We start from the raw sequence: 23,664 nt of genomic DNA, 5'->3' as shown, positions 1-23,664 counted from the left end.
AGCACTCTACAGAGTGTTTGACTGTCGATGAGTAACTTCATCTATATGGAGGGCGAATTAAATTCACCAAGTATTTATCACTAAAACCTATAAAGAATTATAGTATGGTAGATATAAATAAAAAAATACATTGTAAGGTCAAATTACACCAGGAAATCAACAACTAACCGAGAAATCATTCAACATAAAACAGTACTAAAATATTGAGTCGCACAGTATTACAGAAATTTCAATGGATTGTTCTTACTACGCCGCATCCAGCAAAGTATTTGGCATATCATGAAATTTTACGATAGGAAGAACTTTGATAAAAATCTATATTAGTTGACATGCTAGCTTCTAGTCTAGCAATAGAAAATGAATATATACTCTATTTGGGAAGAAAGCTGTTAAGATGTTCCCACATGCAGCAATTAGTAGCAAAAAAACACCGACAATTGCGACAATTAATTGAGGAATTATGTATGCCCTGTATTGAAGGTGATCTCTAAATATTCGACTTATGCGGAATCACACCACTCAGATCTATAAAAAACTAAAAAATTACACAAATGGAGCAACAGCAAGTGAGATAGGCGTGTCTACTCAAGATACAGATTTCACTTGATGAAAAACTTCAATCATTTGAATTATTCATAGTTACATTGGAATTTATAATAGAGAATTTTACATATTATCTACCTATGTGAATCATTTTCTTTTTCTTGTATTTCGCTCTGATTCAAGAATTTTTGAAAATTGATACTTGTAAATAAAATGTAAACATTTAAACTTTGTATACATGTGAACATACATATCTTCACTAATTAAACGCAAGTTTTGAATTTATTTGGTTGCAAAAAAAATCAAAATAGCAAATAAATATGTAGTTCATTGATTTTGGTTTCTATTATTTTTCGTTTTGAAATTGAAACTCAAAGGTTGGGTAAATGTAGTAGTTGTTCTGAATCAAAAAGATATGCATGGATTACACTAAGGTTATTTTTTCTAAGAAAAGTCATTTTTGTAGTTATTTTTACTTTAGCATCCATACATTGATCCTCATAGAAACCATGTTCGTCAAGCAATCATCTGTCAGGGTATAATTTGCTGTCACTTTTGTGAGAGGCAATCCGATTGGTGAGTAACCTTTTCTATTGACCACTGTGTTTTTACGACAATTTAAACAAATAATTCCATTTGGTTGCAATTCCACTGTTTACAAATGCTTGCTTGAATAAATGTCTAATAGCTCAATAAACATATATATGTACGAACAGTCATATATACTATACTCTTTGAAGTACGATATTCAAGCGATTATTTTCTCATCAGAAACCCCGACTTCTGCTCTCCTTACCAGTCTGTCTGCTTTTTCTCATGTAATAATTTTTGGCTCTTTACTTTTTTATATTCGGCTATAAAACATTAAATGCTCCTGTATAAAATGTATAATTTGGTATAAATGTTTCTTTTCCATTTTCCATTTTCCACTAATAAGACATATTAATGTAACTGACATAAAAGAATGACTTGCATAACTAATGTTAAGAAAATGAAAATTATCTGATTACTACGCCTTTTTTATTTTGTTTTATTACAACCCATTTTTAAGCTCCTGAATTTTTCGCCAAAACTATTGAAACATACGTTCTCAACGGTCATTTCCAAATATTCGCAAATCACGGTGGCTTATCTGAGTTTATACCCAGTCCCTTGAACAATAACTTTGTTACGTGGTTTGTTACGGCGAAAATGTGTTTTTAGCCCATTTTCATTTTTTTTTTCTATCATTACTGCTCTATCATCTCCCAGCCTTCTCGATTTTTATTGTACCTAAATGGAAATTTTTAATGACAATCAATTTGAAGTCCATCCATCACTTCCATATTATCTATTAAAGCCATAGAAAAAGTATGGTATCTAACTCGCATGGGATGCAAACTTTTCGACGACGACCTACTGGTTGAATTGTGAGTGTAACAAGAGTAAATTGTGAATAAAAAATATATAATTGTATATCTTGAAAATTGTAAATCATTTGATAATTGCTATAGAAAATTAACAGAATGACGATAACTAGTTCAATCTTTTAGAAAGGAATTTATTCATATTGTGCTGTTTTTGCTGCTGTGTTGGAACAAACCAATCAACAAAAAAAAAGTTGACGCAATTTCAATCAAATTATGCGTATCGTTGTATAAAAATGTTGAAAACGGTAATTCAAGAGCAGTTAGTGATTCTTTTTCGAAATGTCATATGCATCCTCAATTTTACTCTTTCTAGTAATAACTTTTATGAAAAATACAGGTAATTTCTGTAACATTTTGTACGTGCATGAATAGCAGTTTAATTCAGTGTAAATTGTTATATCAATTGTGTCGACAGTTTGCATGTGAGGTTCTTTTAAATTTGGATGTATTGGACAATAGGTATATTATCTTTATTTTTAGAATTAAGTCTAATCACTCTGTATATTTTGTAACTATCATGAGTAACAAATGAGTTTGTATATATTTAGAAAGGATTTGAATAAATAACTCAATATGTGATACGTTTGATATACTCCTTGGAAATGTACATACATGGATAAAATTGTTGTCATGTCCTGCATTATTTAGATGTGTTTCATAGAGTGAGTTAGTAGAAGGGAATAATGTTTGGTCAGCTCGTTGATTGGATCTGATCTCAGATTTGAAATCCTCAGGCCCTAGTGAGCTTGGTCACTAAATGATAAATTAGTTTTTATAGAATATATGATTAATAACGTAGCCCATTCTCAATACTTGATTATAATCTCCCATTTATCATGTGGTTGAAAATCATTTCTGTTGACGCATATTATGTTGACTTATATCGAAGCAAAATTTTCAATATCAATACAAAATACAGAGTATTTAGAAACTGCGAGTGACTAATAATCTCATGAAAATAGTAAATCCAGCAATGTGTTGGCTATTGAACTTGAAGTCTTGTATTCTCGATGCAGCTTTATCCATTTTACTGAGTACTACATTTTTTAAGGATAATACACACAATTTTTGATATTACATCTATAATGTCATAATATTCACAAATTCGTAAAGGTCCAGTATTTATATGATTGCTTAGAATCTGTACTTGGTTATGTAATGTTTTTCTTATTTCCTAATTTATTTAAACCGTTTTTCAATGGTGGGGTGAATTTATACACACTGTCTTTTACTTACTTAATTTATTTAAACACACTAGACTCAACTAATTTATATAATGATAATTATCCACTTTTTAATCAACTATTCACTTCTGTTGTAATCACTTTTCTACTTCGTTCCGTTCACCATGACTTTTTATTATAAACTAAACTCTAGCTGGTAGTTGTGAATTACTGATTCGTTTTCGCACAAATTTCTACCCACCTTGTGAAATAATTCATCATGAATAGGATGTATTTATCACCACTTTCTGTCATTGGAAATGATCCAGAAATATCTAGAGCAATTCTTTCGAAAAAGCTTCTAACTCTATACTGTTTCATGGATGCCTTTCTCTTGTCATTACTCGTAGCACAAGTCGTATATTTCTTCCACCAGTCCTTCACATTGTCGGAGCTGTTAATCCAATAAAACATTTCATAAACTCGCTGAAGGGTTTTTTAACTCTCAGATGACATCCCGATGGACTTTTTGTAACTTCTTTAGTACCTCGGCTTGTTCACAAGAATTCTTTTTAAAAGGCACTCTTCCAAGTCAAGGGAATTGCACTGAGCTCAATATGCCTCTAGTGCCGGTGAAAATTTCGACAGTTCTTGCCAGAGAGATCGCCTATTTTTCTCTTCCATTGTTGAATCATTTTTAAATGAGGATCTTCCTCCTCTTCTTCTTTGATCTTTGTGGGTGACCATCCTTCATTAAACACTGTAGCTCTTGGAACTACGGCTGCCATAGATTCGGCTTTGTTGCAGTGGGAGCCGTCTGCTGAGCACTATCGTCTATATAGAGAGACGTCATTTCGATGGATGACACCGGCTCAATGTTGAGTGCTGCATGATCAGTTCGGATTAGGAACTTCCTTCCATAAAGATAATGCTAAAGTGTTCGCGGACTCCTCCATCGTCAAAATTTCTCCTCTTATGACGCAGTAGTTCCGTTCTGATTTCGACAAAACTTCACTAAAATATCCCAGCTGTATTTCTTCCTCCATAAGTCTGTGAGAGCACTCCAACAATCCCTATGTTGCTTGCATCCTTATCAAGGATAAAGTCCATCTCTTTCTGGTAATGGATATCTTGCAATCGGCAGCATCGTTAAATGTCTTTTCAAGGTCTCGAACGCCCTTTGACAGACTTCACCCCAGTCTCTTGCTTCTTCTGTGAGTTAAGTTAGTGAATTGGCGATATCTCAAAATTTTCTTATGAAAATTCGATAAAACGCGCAGTCAAGAAAACTACCAACTTCGTTTTTATCTGTTGGTTAGGGCAATCACAATATATGGAAGCAATTTTTTTCTGGATCACCACCACACTTTCAATGCTAACATTATGGCATGGTTTTGAAATAACGGAACTTGTTTGGGCAGCTTAAAATCATTGTCATTGTGACATCTGCTATCATTATAAGAGGGTCTTTGAAACGATCTTGGGTGCTGCCGGCTCGTAGCCGCCCATTCTAGTTGTTCTGCGCCTGTGGTTCTTCATTTGAGGGAGTCCTGGAACGCGTACACGAATAGCGTACATGCCCTAGTACTCCAAAATTCTAGCATATTAGCTTCTTTGGCTTCCTCTCAACACTCACTACCTTTTAACATGTTGACGATTTGATCAAGTTTGCTCTCGTTACCTTCTTCGAGTATGGTTCTGATCTTGTTATATAGTAGCCATCGTAGCTACTATATATTCCAGAGCAGCACTCAGGAAATCTACTAAAATTTTTGGATGAATTAATCGAAGCGTTCTCTGCATATCATGATCGCGCAGGCCATCAATGAATGACTGAATTCCCTCATGTTCTCTGGTGCTGATGGATAAGCAAACGGACAAGGCGGCAATATTTACCTTGTACTCTTGAAGAATTTCGACATGCTTCCGCTTTCGGCACCTCAACTGCGATTGATACACTGGTACATCTAAGGAGTCTCTTATGTCTCTACAATTTACTCCAGGGTCCAGAGCTGTTATTTGTGACAGCATTGATAAATGCCCATATCCTTTAAAATAGAATGACAGAAAAAATATAGCAATTACTGATTTTCTAAGTATAGCGAAGAAATTACTGAAGAAAAAAACTATGGATGTTGGTGATCAAGAGTCGCCAAAACCAAAAAAACCATTGCCTAGTGAAGAAAGAAGTTTTAAGTCATAAGGTGAGAAGAGAGGTGTAGGATATAGTGAAAAAAATTATTCTAAAATCCAAAGTGAAAAAAGTGATATCTTATTACAGTGTTTGTTTTGGAAAACCACATTATTGTAATCAGTGTTTTACGAAAAACATAAATAATTCAAATTGTAACAATAATTTTTAATGTTGTATTTATACTGTAATATGTTTTTCGCCATGTTTTTATACGCTTAAAACAAAGACCCAAGACGGTCCAACCAAACTGTAAAATACATTTAAATACGGTCCCTTGGGCTAGAGGTTTGGAATAAAATATGTCGTGCGGTCCATAGGATCACTTTGGGTTGTGGGGAAAGTTGAGTTGCGGGCCTATGGACCGCACCAGGGCTCAATCTGTTAACGTTATTCTCTCTCAATTGGAGAGCGCTTTTTGAATCTACACATTTCATAATAATTCTATATGCTGTAAGTTTGGGATTACTATATCCTCTGCACTCTCGTGAGATTCTTTCTTTCTACATGTGTAGGAAGCTTTGACTCGTTTTTCCAATTATTCCGCTCCCACGAAAGATTGAAGTCCATTATGTGTATTTAGTTCCTTTGATATGCAAAGTTCTTGTACTTTCAATTTTAGTGCCCTGAACATATGTTTCTTGTATTTTCTTGTGAACACAATTAGTTCTGTTTTTTTAAGATTGATTTTCAGTTCGTTATTATCCGTCCACAAGGTAATACCTTTCAATGCCTTTCTCATGATGTCGCTAAGTATTTGTGGGTCTCTACCCAAAATCAATAGAACTACATCGTCAGAATATGCAATTTTTTTAATTCTGTTTCCTCTAGGATTTTCAGAATCTTATTAATCGTTGACAATATATGAAATACAATGAAAAATTTATATTTTTCCTTTAATTTTTTGAAATCAGGTTTTTTATAGAAAATTTTAAATATCAATATTTTTTTTAATTCGCTAATGTTTTCTTATTGTACTTGACATAAGTATTATAAGTAGTTCACAAATAAAATTTCGAATTCGTTTGTGAAGCTCTGCTTTATTATTGGCGTGAATGTTGCTAGACAGTACTAATTGGTTATGAACTTACTCAAATTTCAGATTTTATTCGTCATATATACGTACTGAATAAAAATCTGATATATTCTTTTTTAGATAGTACAAGCCAAATGACAGAGAAGCCATCAAGGTTAGTCCGGCTGAATGGATGTAATTGTAATGGCCTCGAATGTCAATGTTGTTTTAATACTGAGATTTCAAATAGCCCAGATCATAAAGGTTAGTGTTAAGTGGTCATTTTTGAGTAGGATTAACTCGATACAAATACGCAAATTATATTTTCATTTTTTGAATCAAATTCTGAGTTATATTCTATATATTTAGAAACATATATACTAACGTAGTAAATATAAAACTGCGTAATCAGTGCCTGCTGACAACAATGATCTATTGGCTGCAACAATGTAACAATTTATTGAATTCGTGTTTAATAATTACAAGGCAACTAGCAGCAGAACTTATTCCTGCAATTCGAAAAGTAAGCTTATCGAAACATATAATTTCGACCTAAATTAAATCTTTAGCTAAAGTTCAGTTATTGTAATTTTAGGTCACATAAACTCCAAAGGTTTATTAATCTATATTCTGGACATTTTTTTGCCTTGGAGTTTTTTGGAATTGCGATAATTGTAAACTTGAGATATCCTTAAACAATCTTCCCAGTTTCGTAAAAATTCCATTAGTACTTTGACGTTATCTATGGGTTTTAGTTATTTTGCTCGTATTTTTAACTTGTTATGTATATAAAGATATCATGTGCTGTCGTAATATCTCCCAATTCTTCACATCTTTTCTCATCTATCTCTTTTTGATCATATTCTATTTTTTTTTCTCTAATTTTCGGTATTCTTCTTTTTTAGATTTTAACTGTTCTTTGAATATTGTGATCCTTAACCTTAAGAGAAAAATATGAAAATTTAGTTCATAATTTTAGAAAAGAAATTATTGGAACAAGAAACTATGAAAGATAGATCCATCATTTAAGTATAGAACAAGTAGAAGTATGTTCATAATGATAAATAAAAAAGAAGGTCTTTCCAGAATTGCTTCAAATCAGTGTAAACTGTAATTAAAGTAAGAGTAACCTCAGTCTTTTGCAGAAATAGAATCCAGAACTTGGAAAATAATGCAAAGATTATTTTTCTGAAACTACAACCAGCAAAGATCCAAATTATTGAACAAATTTACCTATTAGTATAATCTTATTCTTATAGGTTTATAACTAAATATGTTAAATTTTTATTATTAAACATCTAAGTAGAACAGCCCCAAAATCATTGATAGTGGAGTCCATAACCAATTACAATCGATCCACCAAAAATTTGAAATCATCAAGTCTTCACATAGCAAACCAGACTTTATCAATGTGCTTGGTAGTTTCATCAAAGCAATTTTAGAAAATACTTATTGATCAATCAGATACCGATGCTTCCTTTCCAATTCAACCTGGTCTCCAATTTGCAGACTATGTAAACCAATGTCTTAGAATTTATGAAGTATCAATTCAACATATGCCATGTCCACTCCATATTACATTGGCATCTTCCATTGCCAAGCAAAATATCAACTCGTTGTTTTTCCCAAAACATGAAGCAATTATATTAGAAAAAATTCGTCTGTGTTAGATGGACTTCAGATTTTACATCTTTCTGAGGATTTAAAGAAAAAAAAAGAAGAAAAAAAGACATATTACACTTCTCTTAAACCCCAATTCTATGGAGGGTAGAGGTAAGGAGAACCATATCTGTGCTATAGCAAGTGTCTATCAAATCTTTTACGTTAGGGAGGCGCTACTATCGCATGAGTGTAAATTTGAAATAAAGCGCTAGAAATTCAAGAATAAGGACAGAGAAAGAAATAAGTGATAATTGACACTTTCTAGAAATTCACAATAATTAATTAACATTCAGCGTTATCTCAAAGTAGCTTTTCTAGGATATATTTACAAAATTATTTTGTACTACGTGAATAGTTTAGATTTTGTATACCAATATTTAATTAACGACTTTAGTCATTTGAAATTTAAATTTAAAAACACTGCATACTTCACTCTACCAAAAATAGCGATGAGCGACAAATCGCAGCACGTCCGGTAGAAAATATTTGAGAGAGGTCATTCAAATAAGACGGGCGGAAGACTGGACTGAACGATCATATGATATCTCATCCGACAGGAGCGCCATTCTGGTCAAATTTTGAATTATAATTTACCGTCTACCAGCGGACAGTTTTTAAGCTAAGCCCCTATATGAGATGATCCTCCTTACCTCTACTCTCCATACTCTATTCATCGTTATCACCATTGCTATTGGAAGAGAGAGAAATAGCATTGGTCGTAACGTTAATTGTTTTGAAAAGAAAATTCCTAATCACGTTACAATGTTTTATGCATTACTTATTTGGTTAATAATCGTAAATTAACAATGAAATGTGTTAATAATAATAATCTCATATTTCATCAATATATTAAATGTTGTTAACTTTCCCACACACCATGTAAGCGCTGTCTCTAATAGTTCTCGAAAACAATAAAATCTTAAAAAAATTCTTGTTAGGGGCTGTTTTGTGCCTTTATGTATTAACAATGAAGATTATCAGTTTATGTTCTGAAAACGAAACGTGTGCTTTACTGTTACAATAGGTTATAGGACAAGGCTCGCCAAATTCGTTAATTGACCCATCCTTGTATATTCATATCAAGTATGCTGCTACAACAGTGGAGTTGTGGAGTAAATTTAAGTCAATGTTCGATGATAAACAGTTTTCTACAAAAATCGGGTTGTTGCGTAATTTAATTTTGACGCGATTAGGCAATTGTGATTCGATGGCTAATTACGTGAACTAAATTGTGAAAATTATTTAAAAATTGAATATTCTGGTATAGCTAGTATTTCGTGGTAACCAGGACATTTTTAGAACAAGTGTACATATGTGAAAAATAAAGCAAAAACGTCGAATGACTTCAGTGCGGTATTTCACACAGGTATAATGGATTGAAAACTGCAGCAGTGAAACTACTATCCAAGAAGTTATGGTTGCTTATCAGAAAAAGCTTTCAGTATTATGTTCTGGGAATCAATACAGATTACCTTTCAAGTAATACTCACGTTAAAGAATTATTGGAGATTATCCACAGTGACGTGTGTGGTCCAATGGAAAATATGTCTCTTGGTGGTGCACAGTATTTTGTTACTTTTGAAGGTGGTTCCAGCAAAATGGCATTTGTATATTTGTAACAAATCAGGAAATTTTTGATTGATTCAAAAGATTTTAGAATATGGTCAAAAACCAGACAAATAGAATAAAAATGCTAAGTTCGGATGATGGAGGTGAATATTATTCAGAACTTGGAATGGAAGTAAATTTAATGTAAGTTATCTAAGAATATTTCAAAGACCTGTAATAGTTCATGTTCCAAATTAGAAGAGACTTAAGTGGGACACAAAAGTCAACAAAATGAATTTAATTTGGTTATGGTGACACTTTTAAGGGTTACAGAGTTTATGATTCTAAGGAAAATACCGTGTCCACTAGCAGATATATTGTTGTGATGGAAAATGTAATTAATCACATAAAAGTTATAGTAAACAACAAAATAGATACAGACGAGATCAGTAACTTGAGACGATCAGTTTCAGTAGCAGGATATGACAAGGAAACTGATTGATCTGGACAGTCAACTAGCTCAGGTGAAGTTTATGAAATGTCTGAGAATTATGACAGTTAAGAAGCCCCTGTGACATTGCGATGATCTGAAAGAGTTCCTGAACTAAGGACCATCGATGGTGGTATCAGTTATCTTTGTGTTGAAGACTCCTCTCTGTCTTACATCATGACTTCCTTTTCTTCTTGTTAGTGGTTGCCTTCATGTATTCACAATGAAGAGTCAGTCTATATTTAGAAATCGAAATGTATGTTTTACTGTTACAATAATTTCATATTTATATTTTATCCTTCTTCCTGGGCCACATGGTTCACCACTCTCTATCTCTCTACATACCACTCTAAAATAAAAACTTGTTATTCTTCTCCTTAGCCATGTCCACTACTCGAAACTCCTCGGTCATGGCGATCTAATCAGAAAACAGTAGAGAGAAATTATGAGTGGTATACCGATGTTCTTTCTCTCTATATCAGCCGTTGCAGCCTACTTAAACAAGTTCTCATTCCCCGCTCTCTCTCTATCTTCAATATCAACTCTGTGATAGGTCCGACATAAAATTTTAGAAAAATTGAATATACATAATATTAGAACTCATTTCAAGGCACATTTATACAGTCCTATCTCAGTTTGTAGTAATGTTTCGATATTTTTTATTTATCCTCATATGGCAGAAATCATTGTATTTTTCAGTTCAACAATGAATGATTACTCTGTCACAGTTAGGGACAAAATATAAATAAATTTTATAATAAAATATGTATGTCGTATTTTATGGAGATTTAAAAAGACGATGTTGAAATTCCATTTCACTTATTGAGGCTTCGAAACGCATCATAAATTGTCTTTAAACCTTTAAACCTACTATTCTATTGTGACAATAAATATGAATTCACAGTTAATGGAAACGTCTATCTATCAAAAAGTGAATGTGAACACATCGTAAGCACCAAAAAATTCTATGAACAAGGACGCGACGTAGTCCTCTGACAAGAAAGTTTTCTAAATGTTTGTAAAATATACCTTTGCATGTTTGATAGTAATAATTTCAAATTTTCAATTTGTAAGCAGATTATTTTGCGTCTTGTCAATTTTCCTTGATTTTAAACTTTTTTTTCTTTGTGTGCTGAGAACTACGAGACACTATTTGCCCTTTTGTGTCTTGTTTGAGATTATTGTGAATGTATTATTTTAAATTGTTACATGTATCAATAAATATCGTTTTTCTCTTATCCTTTATTATAAGGTCTGGTCTGGTTTGATCCTTTCATTAAATGTCCGACACTATTTTAGTTGTAGGTTCTGCTGGGCTCTTCTGTCAGTTTTTCAATTTTAGGTCCTTCAATTTTAGGTCCTTACTTGAAGATGTTGGGAGTTGCTTCAATGCTCACTTCCTGACATTGCCAAGAATTTTCTGGTTTGGGAATCTACTTTTCTCATATCTGCTGGGGCTCATTTTATTATGTCGATGCTATATTGGATTACCGGTATTCCTACCGTTTTTATAACAGTTAGGTTATTTTTTGCATTTAGTTCTATTTCTAATATCTTTCATCAGTTTAGATTTCATGTTTTTGTGAGGGACTTTATTGTGCTTTTCTAAGCTCAGGTTCTTATACAATTCAATTTGAGACAGCCTTGTTTTCAACAACTCTGTGTAGTTTGTCTGCTACTTACTCTGTGGTATCTTGGATTGTTTCTTCGTTGTCGCTATCTTAGTTGGTTATTCTCGTTTCTGTCTCCTAAGGTTAATCTATTTCTTATTCACTGTATTCTCTATGTTTTTTTTACTTGTGTCATTTTTCCCTCTAGTGTATTTGGGTTCAGTTTATTGAAATTAAAACGGACCTATAGAAGATTATTTGAAAAAAAAGAACTATTAATTGAGAATGATATTATCATAGGTAATAGAGGACGGAATAGTGAAACTGTTTTTCGCACGAACGCGAGCGTACTGCATAGCATACAGGAGAAATTTCATGTCGAAATTGAATTTTTTTGAATTGTAAATCTATTTAGTAAATAATTTGGAAAAAAAATAAAAAATCGAATGTTTACAAGTAGGAAGTCTTAGGAAGTGTCCATATATAATTTTCTCGGTTTTAAATGTTGAGTCTATTATTCAAATAATAATTTTGGGAATTTAGAGAATTTTGGATTCTTAATCATCAATATTACTATATGTGCTGATACGAATTTTTCACTCCCAAGGTGAAAACTGACTTAGATCAAGGTTGTTTGGGTAGAAATTTAATTATACAGGGAAGTGAAATTTTTGTACTCAAAAGAAGATTTCAGAAATTCGACTCGGCCAGACAAACCTAACATTTTGACAGCTACTAGAAAAGGAAGTTTTTTGATTGCTAAACAGGGTAAAATCACATCAATTATTACACTGGTGACAAATTATTATAGTGGTGACAGAGACAACAAAGGAATTTTTCGCAAAAATCACAGATTATTACATTGTTATTCAGTATGACTATGCTCTGTGTTGCCGAGGTATAGGCATTCAGTTTATTAGTAATGTTCGTGTTACTTTTTTTCCATAGCTATCCGAAAAAATGGTAGCAATGGTACTGGCCAAAAATGAGTAAGCTCCACTTTAAATGTGTGTATGTGGATGTATCCAAGATGGCAACAGTCAAATATTTGGGAAGAGTGCAGTGGTAGAAAAATTAATAAATAACTATCTAGATACACGTCAATCGTATTTCTGCAACTGCATTGATTACTTAATGGAGAGAGAGAGAGAGAGAGAAAATTCAAATATACAGGTATATAATTGTTCCTAAATTGCTCGCTCATGAGAAATCCCAAAGGGTTAACTACATTATTTATCCTGCTAGAAATTGTAACGAAAAACATTCTTTGCTGAAATTAATTATCTAAAATATTCTTGTTTTGACCATTCAATGCAAAAAGACCATTATCGTCTAACCCTTTCCCTACGATTATGTATCGGATACACGATATATAAAAAGAAATAATTAACATTCTTTGAAAACAAAACTTAAATTTCATGAGTATTTCGTACGTTCATTTGTGTAGATGGCGAATAGAAACGTTTTGAAACGGTTTTTATGTCTTCATATAAACAAAGGTACATATAATCTATGAAAAATTAATTTAATATCAAAAACTACAAAACAACAAAAAACAATTTTGCTGCATCAGAACACCAGAAGTTAAATAAAAATATATTACTAAATCAACCCTTCGATTACCAATATACGCACCAAACAGTTGAAGAACACATTATTATTGAATTGGTCTATTCTTCAACGGAAATTTCACGATTTTTCTTTAACTCTTCAGCTTGCTTCAATCCTGTTTTTTGACACTGCTTTGCTTGACAATAATGTGTTTTTATAAATTAATTGACCGCAAATCTGTCCAGCTGACATTGGAAACCGAATTTTGTAGTCTAGGAATTATTCAGAGTCCAAAAGTGATATTAGATAGCAGTCGGCAAATAATATCGAGAGTTTCCCTTCAAATTTTATTTTGAATTTATACCTACTAAGCGTTAGACTGAGGCACAAAGGCACAGTTTTATTCAAGATTAATTTCACTGCTATCTGCTTGTGCCTGAAATAAATGTCATTTTGTAGTTGTTTGTATCATTCTATTCATGACAATGGTAAATAGAAGATGACTAAGACTACCTCCTTGTTCTACTCTCATCTCCATCTCTATTTTCTTTATACTATCCCATACCATTTTTCTTATCAATTGAGTTTAATGCAGCTTTCAAATCGCTTCTTCTATGTCCTCCTGCGTGATTTCCTCTCTCGCCCTTCTATCGTTGTATAATTTCCCTTCATCCTCGAATTTTTCTTCTTTTGTCAAGTTTATACCTCTGCGGCTGAATTTTTTTCCAAAAAATTCCTACTAGTTCTTTCCTGTCTCAACTTTCCATATTGTTTTTTATCAATTATTCTTCTTATTTCCTATCTTTTTTATTCCCTCCCATAGCTCTGATTTTGTTTTAAAAGCTTCTGTTATTTTCTAATAGTTATTTGCTAATTCCAAATTATTCCCATGTTTTCTTCCATTTCTTTCTCATTGTTTTGTATGTCTTCTCATTTTATATGTAATATAATGTTGCTCAACCATTTTCTTTATTTTTTCTATCCACCATCTGGTTTTGTGGTCCTTATTTTGTCAAAATAAATGGTAGTTAAGTGTACCAGTCATTTCAGTTGATAAATCTTCATTTGAATACAATGTAGTGTTCTACTTATTCATTTAAAAAGTTTTCAATCATGGTGAAGTGAATTTATACACATGGTGTATCTTACTTACGTCATCTACATACTATTTACTTGCACTTACATGCTAACTATTCACACTTAATTAAATTTATATAAATTCGCCTTATGCTTCACTTTTCACAATCCCGATGCTATTACTATGTCATCAAATTATTTACTAACTCTCCTGCTGCTATTATCTATTCTATAATCTGTAATTTTCTGGAAAATTCTAATATGTCGTAAACAAAAAAGTCCTTTTATTAATTTCTCTATAAAGCAGTCACAAAAACAATGTAAATAGGCCAAAAACAGACCTTTCAAGAAATAGAAGAAATACTCGGCACATCCGTAAAACTTTAGCTTTCAATATTTTTTAATCTAATTACTTAAGAATACATAAACCTGAAAACGACTGAACAGACTTTCATTCTGTTCACCCCACTGGGTAGAGTTATCCTTGAGAAAAGTTGTTGGAAATATCGGACAACGTCCAGCCGCCTTATATATTATCAAAAACGCTGTCCAATCTCTTTGAAATTTAACAAAATAATTCCTCTTTTATCTACCTACAAAAAAGTGATATTGTGACGGTTATTGCACCAGAAAATCGTTAAAAACTAACTAATAAAGTGAATTGTAAGCCACGATTAATCAAAAATGTGTAATTTGAGTCAATTAAAAGATACGTCCCGTTGGAAACACGACGGTAATAAATAACAAACTTTGTAACTAAAGCTTTCGATTAAGTGACATTTTTTATCATTGCTAAGCATACGTGTACTACGGTCACCGACATGATGACGGAGGTCAGTTCTCGTGTTAAAGACTTTTAGTCGTTATGAAATGTTTAAGTTGAAAATATAGCAATAATTTTGAAGATATAGTTTCCCTACGATCCCACGGAGTGGAAATCTCCCACCTTCAAACAACACAGTATGAATCTTTTAAGGAAAGGTCACCAACCCATTCGATGTTCTAAAAAATGGTTAAAAAATGCGGTATTTAATATAAATTAAGATAGACATAGTTTTAATATTTATCAACTCAAAAGTATTAATTACTTCAAGTATTTTATTTATCACCATACTTAGCCCTATACAACTTAAATGAGTATCTCAGAAACTAGAACATAAGCTTAACGCATACGAAAACAAATTCAAGTGCAGTATGTAGGTATAATGTGTTATGTTCAGCAGCCTAAACGGGTCGCTAATATCAATATTCGTTTATTTTCAGTGTGTGCCAGATTTTCACTCATACCAAATGAAGTTACTCTCCGAGCAACCATTACAGTAGACGGTACTAACATCCTTACCAGACAATTAGGTATTATGAGTAAATTCTGAATTTTTTTTTGGGTTTAATGACGTATGAACCCAAATAGCTATCAGCGCCTGCTATTTCACAATATTATATTATAAACTTTATTTTTCTCGTTATAACTATTTTATATAGGAATTCAGTATTTATATCATGGCTTTGTAAAACGGACCCATCAAAAAGACGATAAATGCTTCCAAAACAGTTCACATAAAAGTTGGTTTGGTAAATTATGTGAGAATGCATATGTATCTACTTCTCCAATCACCATTATTTCTCTGATGTTTTTACTTTTAAGTATTTTGATATTGATTTGTTTCAGTCTACTTGTCAGTTAGTAATAATTATAATCTAAAGTTTGTTATAAGCGAATTGAGGAAAATAGGTCACCGAACAGTTCAGAAAATAATATTTAAGCAAAAGTGACCTTGATAATTTCTTTAAACTTTCGCATGCTCTGGTTGATTGCTTTTAACAATTGTATTGAAAATCTCTAATAGATGTTGAAAATAGAACTTGCTTTTTTATAATTCATAAGAGGAAAAGCTTATTTTTTGAATATGAGAAGAAGAAAAATTTTTTAACTGTATTATAATCTTTTTTAGATCCAAGCATCGCTAGAATTTGTTCACCGCCAATAGTAGGTATGTGTTTGGCAGTAAATCACATTAATTTGCAACAAAGACAAGTTTGTACTAAGTTATATGCGATTTTTCTTACTCTCGTAAAATTCCCCTGTGTTGGTATCGAAAATGGGAAATTAGTAGTGAAAGCTAACAATTATACTTGAATAAAATTGTTTTATGATAAATTACAGTGCTTTATTGGTTTATACGCAGTGGCTGTGGAATGAAATAAATCTATTTTAAAGACGAGCAATTTTTTGGTAAATTCGTATAAAAATATTGGAAAATTAAATTCCGACTTCAATAGTAGTTTATAAGGTTTCTTGATTTCGTAGATACGAGGGGTTGGGCTCTCTCAAACGAGGGGTGTCAAACTGCTGTGATGAGACGTAATAACGTCGAAACTAGTCAGTAGTTACTTTCTCTCCTTGCAACTGTGAGCCATTAGGGATGTTAATATCGACAAAAAGGTCGATTTACATAACGCTCTTCAGAGAGGTTGTAATTCAATATTCGTCGAGGCATTAGCCAGGAAAGTAGTTGTATTCCCGTTTGAAGATAAATTTTGTCGTTTCGACTTTTCTTTAAGTCTTTATCAAATATATATATATATATATATATATATATATATATATATATATATATATAATAAAACTAAGTCGATAAAATGTGCGTGCCGATAAAACTTAAAAAGGAGTCCCGACACGATAAAGGGACTTATGTGGTGTGATAGCCCTTTATCCCTCCTCGAACAAGAAAGTTCCCGTTTTAATCTAAAGGGCATGTTTTTAAAGATATAAGGGACTTTCCGACCCTTCAACTTGGAAATTAAGTATAGTGGCGCCATCTGTTATCGAATATTTGAACTTCATTCAGGACAACGATTGTTTGGGTTGCATTTCCAAAAGCGTTGCGAGCAATTGTAGCATGTAGTAGTGGCGCGAAATTTAAAATTCCAATTTCAATAAAGTCTTAAATTTAATTTGTTACTATAATAAAGTTATTAAATTTTGTGTATTTATACGTCATTAGCTAACTTATATTTTGGAGTTAAAGCGACATAATTTTAGTTATCCAAATTAGTTCTCAAAACATTAAAAAATTTAGGTTTTTAAATTTCGCGCTTTTACTACAAATGCTACCGCTATAGAACCTTTTATTATGGCGGACGATAATGACCAGAATACTCTAGAAGGTGTGAGAGAGAAAATATTTTCAAATTTTCTCGAATATTCTAGAGCCTAGCTTTCTGAATATATAAGAGCCCGGTGTTGCTCACCAGAGTTAGTTTAATTTGAACAGCGAAACGAACGATTTCAAAACGAAAAGAAGAGAAGTTATCTGTGAGCCTTTATTTAGAAGTGAGTATTATAAGTAAGTATCCTGCTTCTCTTACGGTCAGCTATATGTAGCTTGCTCAAGAGTAGGAAATCCAAAAAATTTATGTATATATACTCCGGACAATAAAATGAAAAATGTTGTTTATAAACAAGTATTGTAAATAATGAGAAAACGTTTTCAATAAACTTTTTTTTTACTTTTTACGTCATAGTTTATTTTTTTATTTCGACTCTACCACGTCATCTCATATCAACTCCCGGGCGAAGCCGGGTTTTTTAGCTATATATATATATATATATATATATATATATATATATATATATATATATATATATATATATGTATATATATATACATATATATTCAAGTTGCAGAAATCAAAATAAAATGAAAGTTCCATACACAAAGAAAGTATATTTAAGACTATCTCAAACATTTCTAACAAAAACTAGATACCTGATGTAAATAAATAAATGATGGCTGTAAATAAATGATAATCGTTATCCCTTACGTACCTGTTTATCGTTTTCAGAGATTCTTGGTAATGAACTGGGTGTTTATTTATTTAGCCTTTGTGAGCTTACAGTTGTGTAGGCCTGATTTCCTTTCGCGTCCTCGTGAAGCTGTATTAAGATGTACCTAAACATCTGAAACATACGAAACCAAACATTTAGAACAATAATAATGAGCTCCTCGGCATCCGATTCGGTTGCCGTATCTATACTGCTGCACAACCTGAATCTACTTAGATTGTTCATTTATCATGCAATCGATAAACTAACAAGTGTCAGAGAAGTTATTTGTATCTGAGATACATAAAAGTTGTATTGATTCACCTCTTCCGTCGAATTGTCTCTCCTCATTCGCCATATATCGACTTGCTTCATGCCCGAATAAATTGCATTTCTTGCACTTAATAGGAAGTTCCGGATAATGTGATTTAAAATGTTCTTTTGTTTCGCAGTTGAAGCACTTAATGCTCTGTAACTCTGGCTTTACGTACTGTTTGTCCCGTAATGACAAAGTATAACGCATATCAGTGAGAATAGTCAGCTTATGGTTGCTTCTAATGACTATCGATTCTCACAGCAAATAGGTACTCTTCAAAAAGAGCTTCCGGGTCACTTAACGACTAGCGCTTGCAGCGTTTGGAATCATATAATCTGGAATACCATATATGATAGAGGAAGCTGCATTCTTATCCAAGATTTGTCCCAGACGAATAAATTGAAATATTTGAAAAAATAAGTAGACATGGGCTCAGCAACTAACTTCTGCCGATCCAGCATCAATTTTTGCTAGCCACCTTGCTGTCGATAAATTTTGCAATTACAGCCATTTATTATAAAAATTCAGATTTTGTGATTATTTACTAATAATTCCGTATTAATTATTCTGGCTGGATAAAATTCATCTTTCTTACCTGTTAAAAATATGTTGACCTTTCTACTTATTACTGTTTTTGAACACCCTTGCAATTTACATACGTAATGAATGTATTATAATTATTTATTGTATTTATTGTAGAAAATCCATACAAAGGATATTTACAGAAACAATCATAAATGAATTTTAATTCAAAGTCCTACAGCTTCGACATATATACCTTTGTAAACATCTAATTATTATTTTATCAAACTCTTGTATTAATTTACGTATCATATTTGGAGTAATTTTTTGGCATTCTTCAGAAATAATCCTAAATGGTCTACATCATCAAATGGTCATCGCTGATAAACCTGCTGTTTTAAGTTACCCAATAAAAAAGTCAATTCTTGTAACTGTTGAATGCCTAATGTTTCTATGCAGATGTGTATTATTAAAAATATGTGTTTTGTAATTGTCTCCAACAATTAAGACAAGTTCATTTTTTTATTTATCAATAATAACTTTGTTTCATAAAACCACTAATAAAAAAGAAAGGTTTCCGTGGTCAGGATTATGAACTAGGCTCCCGGGTTGAAACCGCGTTGGTATTTTGAAAATTTTCGACGTTTTGGCTACCACTTTGGAAATATTACCAAGAGAGGAGTGGAGATAGGGTGGTTATTTTTTACGTTTGTGAGATATTTAACGGTACCCAGACTTTAAATTTATGGTGTATATTAAGGAAACATCTGATTTCGACCTATAAGAAAAAATTTGATGGAAATCTATATTCTAGAAAGAACAATGGACGCACTACTTTGTACCTACAATTACTTCTAAAACGTCTAATTATGAAGAATCCAATACTAAGTTACATTCCTTTAATTAATCGATAACCGTTTTATGTCTTCAATAACAATTAATTTCAAGTGCTTGAGGATATGAGTTTATTAGGGTGATGTAATAAAAAGGTCTATTTATGAGTATTTGATACGCCAACACAAAAATAGATCCTTACTAACGAAGCAATTATTGTTATAATTTCTATAATATAATATAAAATAAAGTACACTAAATATGATCTTTACAGAAAAAACTAAATATGACCTTGAATCAGAGTGATACTGAACTATTTTGTTGATACTAAAAAGTATCTAACGATTAATTTTACTAAATACTTTGTAACTGTACTTTATCCGTAGTGTTAAGAATATATGAGTATATATATATATATATATATATATATATATATATATAATAAATGAATTTCAACTAGTAAGTAATACCTACCTAAATTCTCCGATACGTATTTGTGTGTCAAGCACAAATATATAAATAATTCAACCATAGTTAAAGTATATGCAACGGGTACTAAAATGGATTGAAATATTAACCCATAACTATCGTTGTGTAATCATCTTGACAGCTGCGTAGTTTTATTTTCTAATATCTGTCCCTTCCGTTGCCATTACGTGTCTCTCGGTACCTTCAATACCATATCATTGGTATTGTTATATTTTGTGTTGCTAAATATTTGACCAAAAATTAATTTAACAATGAATAGTGACATCGTTCCATCAAAACGCAAACATACTACTGATCCTCGTTTGGAAGAGGTGACCTTGAGTGATTAAAAGAACTTGAGAAGCTTGAAAGTGATAGTGATGGGGATAAAATGGACAATGTCTATAAAGTAAGTGAACACGATACGAATTCTGAGTTTAATGACAACAATCATGACAAAGAATAGCTCGGAGGTAGAGTTTAAAGAGCATATTCGTAATATGACAATAAATGCCCAACAAAGAAATCTAAAAAATTTTGTATAGAAGAATTAAAAGAGATAATTTTTAGGCCAATAAAAATAAAAAAGTTGGTAAATCTAGAATATTATTCGGTTTTACAAATGAACGCACTCTGGTTTCATACGTTCCTAAAAAAAGTCGTATATACTCTTCTTGTCCATGGATCGCCCTCATTCAATAAAGAGTCTAACCAGCCTGACATAGAGACATGCTCTATTGTCAAAATATCGTTACGATTTATAGATAAAAGCTTGTAAAAACTAACATAAAAATAACGAAATAAAGATGAAAATACAGAAGGAAAACACAAGAAGTGACTAAATTATAAGTAGTAGTTATAGGTAATACTTAGTAAATAAGTCCAAAGCAAAATTAAAGCAGTATGCAGCATGCCCAGAATTGAATATTATTATTCGAATAGAAGTTGTTTACAGAGTAGAAGGCACTTTCCACTAAATCTGCCCTCAAATTATTGCGGAATGCGGTAAAAGATGATATCGATGTGATTACAATTGGTAGGTGATTGTTCATGTTTTGCATTGTAAAATATTGAACCCTTAACTAATTCTGGACGTGGAGTAGGTAGGTAAAGGTCGTGCTTCGCGTTCCTAAGTGGATAGCCACGCAACGTCCTTTCTAAAATTGGGGAAGCGTGCTTACGAATTAAGCAAAGGAATTCAAAGATGAATAAGTAAGGAAGATTCAGTATTTTCAATCTTTTGAAGAAGTCCCTGCATTGGGCCCTGTTGTTTAGTCCGGCTATTCTGTAATTTGAAGATCGCTCAAATTGAGTCGCACCACACGTCCCCCAGAAGGGAAGGGCATATCGGAGATGCGACTCAATAAGGGCGTAATAAATTGTTAAGGTGGTGGCTGAGTTAGGTTCTTTTGAAACTGATCTCAACGCAAAACAGGAAGAACTTAATTTTTTAGATGAGGTGGCAATATGTAATTCCCATTTCAAGGAATTGTCCACTACAATTTGTTGCCTTAGAAAAATCACGTTTTGCGGTGGAGTGATGGCTGCTTAGGCTAGAGAAGACATTATTTAGTAGAGAGAATATAGCACCATTTGTGCATTTGTTACTCAAAAACCCAAATTGATGGGTATTGAGTATTTTAAATTTAAACAGAAATGATAAAAGCCTCTTTTTGAATTTCTCTTTCTATGATATTAGATAACATGTGAAAAAGTGCAATTGGGCGATAATTCGATGCTTGATTTTTATCTCCTTCTTTATAGTCGCGTCAATGCAGCCTTTGCTTCGGAAGTCCTCAAGAACAGCTCCGATTTTGATGAATTTTTTTTAAATTTTGTTTTTTTATATTATTTAAAATCAGAAATCTCTTAGAGCGGGGTCGGAACTATTTATATTGTTTAAACAATATCAACGACATATATATAAAGAATTCAGTTTGATCTCGATTTTTTTGTAAAAAAAATCTCCATATATTAATCTTATTGTAACAAATAGTTATTACAAAGAAGTTTTTAACAATAATTCAATATTAAAATAAAAAAACATTTATGTGTTACCTGCATACGCTACAAATACTTCTTTTTGCTTGTACATATGTGGACGAGGTATGCTACTTTATATATTAAAATGGGAAAAAATAAAAAAATTTGCAGATATTTGTCAACAGTATATTAGATATTTACACAATAATTATGGCACTAATGTTAAAGTTGTATTTTATGGATATAGTAATGATGGAACTAAAGTGTAAAAATATATCGGCAACACTTTCATTAATTATTTATTTGAAGAAGACATGCCTTTAAACACAAATAAAGAGAAACTTTTAGGTAATAGCAAAAATAAAAATAGGTTTATGAATCTTCTCTGCAAAAAACTAGGCGAAAATAATATTGAGTAGAGTCAAGCCGAAAGTGATGCTGATCGATTAATTGTACAATCTGCTATAGATTGTTCCTCTCTTCAATTAGTTGTTGTAGCTGAAGATATTGATGTGTTAGTTTTATTGATGGCTTTAGCACCTGATGATACAGAAATGTTTTTTTTAAACCACTAAAAAATAATATCTTGCAAAGAGTTTACTCAACAAAACCATATTAGAGAAATATCCAAATATTAAAAAAAAATCTGTTTTTTATTCATGCATTCACTGGATGTGATACTACATCCGCTTTCTATAAAAAAGGAAAAATAGTTTTATTAAAGTTTTTGATGATATTCAAAAATTACATACAACAGCTGAAAATTTTATTGCTGAAGAGCAAAATGAAAAAGTGCTTTTTAATGGTAGTATTGAGTGTATTCTAACAATGTATGGTGCTAAAACTGCCAAATGCTTGAATTAACTGCGATATAAACGTTTCATAGCATTAGCTTAAAAAAATAAAAGCGTATAACTTAATTCCTTACCTCCGATAGCAGATGCAGCAAAACAACATATTAAAAGAGTCTACTTACAAGTTCAGCAATGGAAAAATAATTCATCGATACCACCTGAAGAATGGTGTTGGCGAGAAGAGAATTGTTTAAAACCAATCAAAATGACACAACCAGCAGCACCTGACAACGTGTTAAAATTGATATTTTGCTCCTGCAAAACAGGATGCGGTTCATCGTGTGGCTGCAGAAAAAGTGGTCTTCATTGCTCACCAGCCTGCATAGTTTGCAGTGGAAATGTCTGCAATAACCACCCACCACTTAAAGAAGATGAAGAAGTCTCCGAAACGCGAAATGAGAATGAAAATCAAATGTACTTTTTTTTGTATATAAAATAATAAATTTTCTATGATCAATAAAAAATTTATATTTTGGTCCACAAATTAATTCCATGTCATTACTACACAGAACAAACTTATAGGTAATTGTTTATAACATTCATTAATATATTTACAAGTTTTTAATGGATATTGTGTAGTAGGAATTTTTTTGTGAATAAAT

The 23,664-nt window shown here is 32.0% G+C and overlaps 1 protein-coding gene across 1 annotated transcript; it reads left to right on the top strand.

Annotated features, from left to right (window-relative positions):
* The first annotated feature begins 2,231 nt into the window (after window positions 1-2,231).
* On the top strand, window positions 2,232-16,396 carry LOC130894631 (uncharacterized). The gene is made up of 4 exons (XM_057801556.1): window positions 2,232-2,289; window positions 6,463-6,585; window positions 15,523-15,612; window positions 16,212-16,396. The coding sequence occupies exons 1-4, from the start codon at window positions 2,232-2,234 to the stop codon at window positions 16,394-16,396; spliced, it is 456 nt and encodes a 151-aa protein (XP_057657539.1).
* Window positions 16,397-23,664: the final 7,268 nt, after the last annotated feature.

Source organism: Diorhabda carinulata, chromosome 1 (genome assembly GCF_026250575.1).
Source record: "Diorhabda carinulata isolate Delta chromosome 1, icDioCari1.1, whole genome shotgun sequence".
NCBI lineage: Eukaryota > Metazoa > Arthropoda > Insecta > Coleoptera > Chrysomelidae > Diorhabda > Diorhabda carinulata.
Note: the sequence above shows the minus strand (reverse complement) of the source record. Positions and strands in the feature narration are given on the sequence as shown.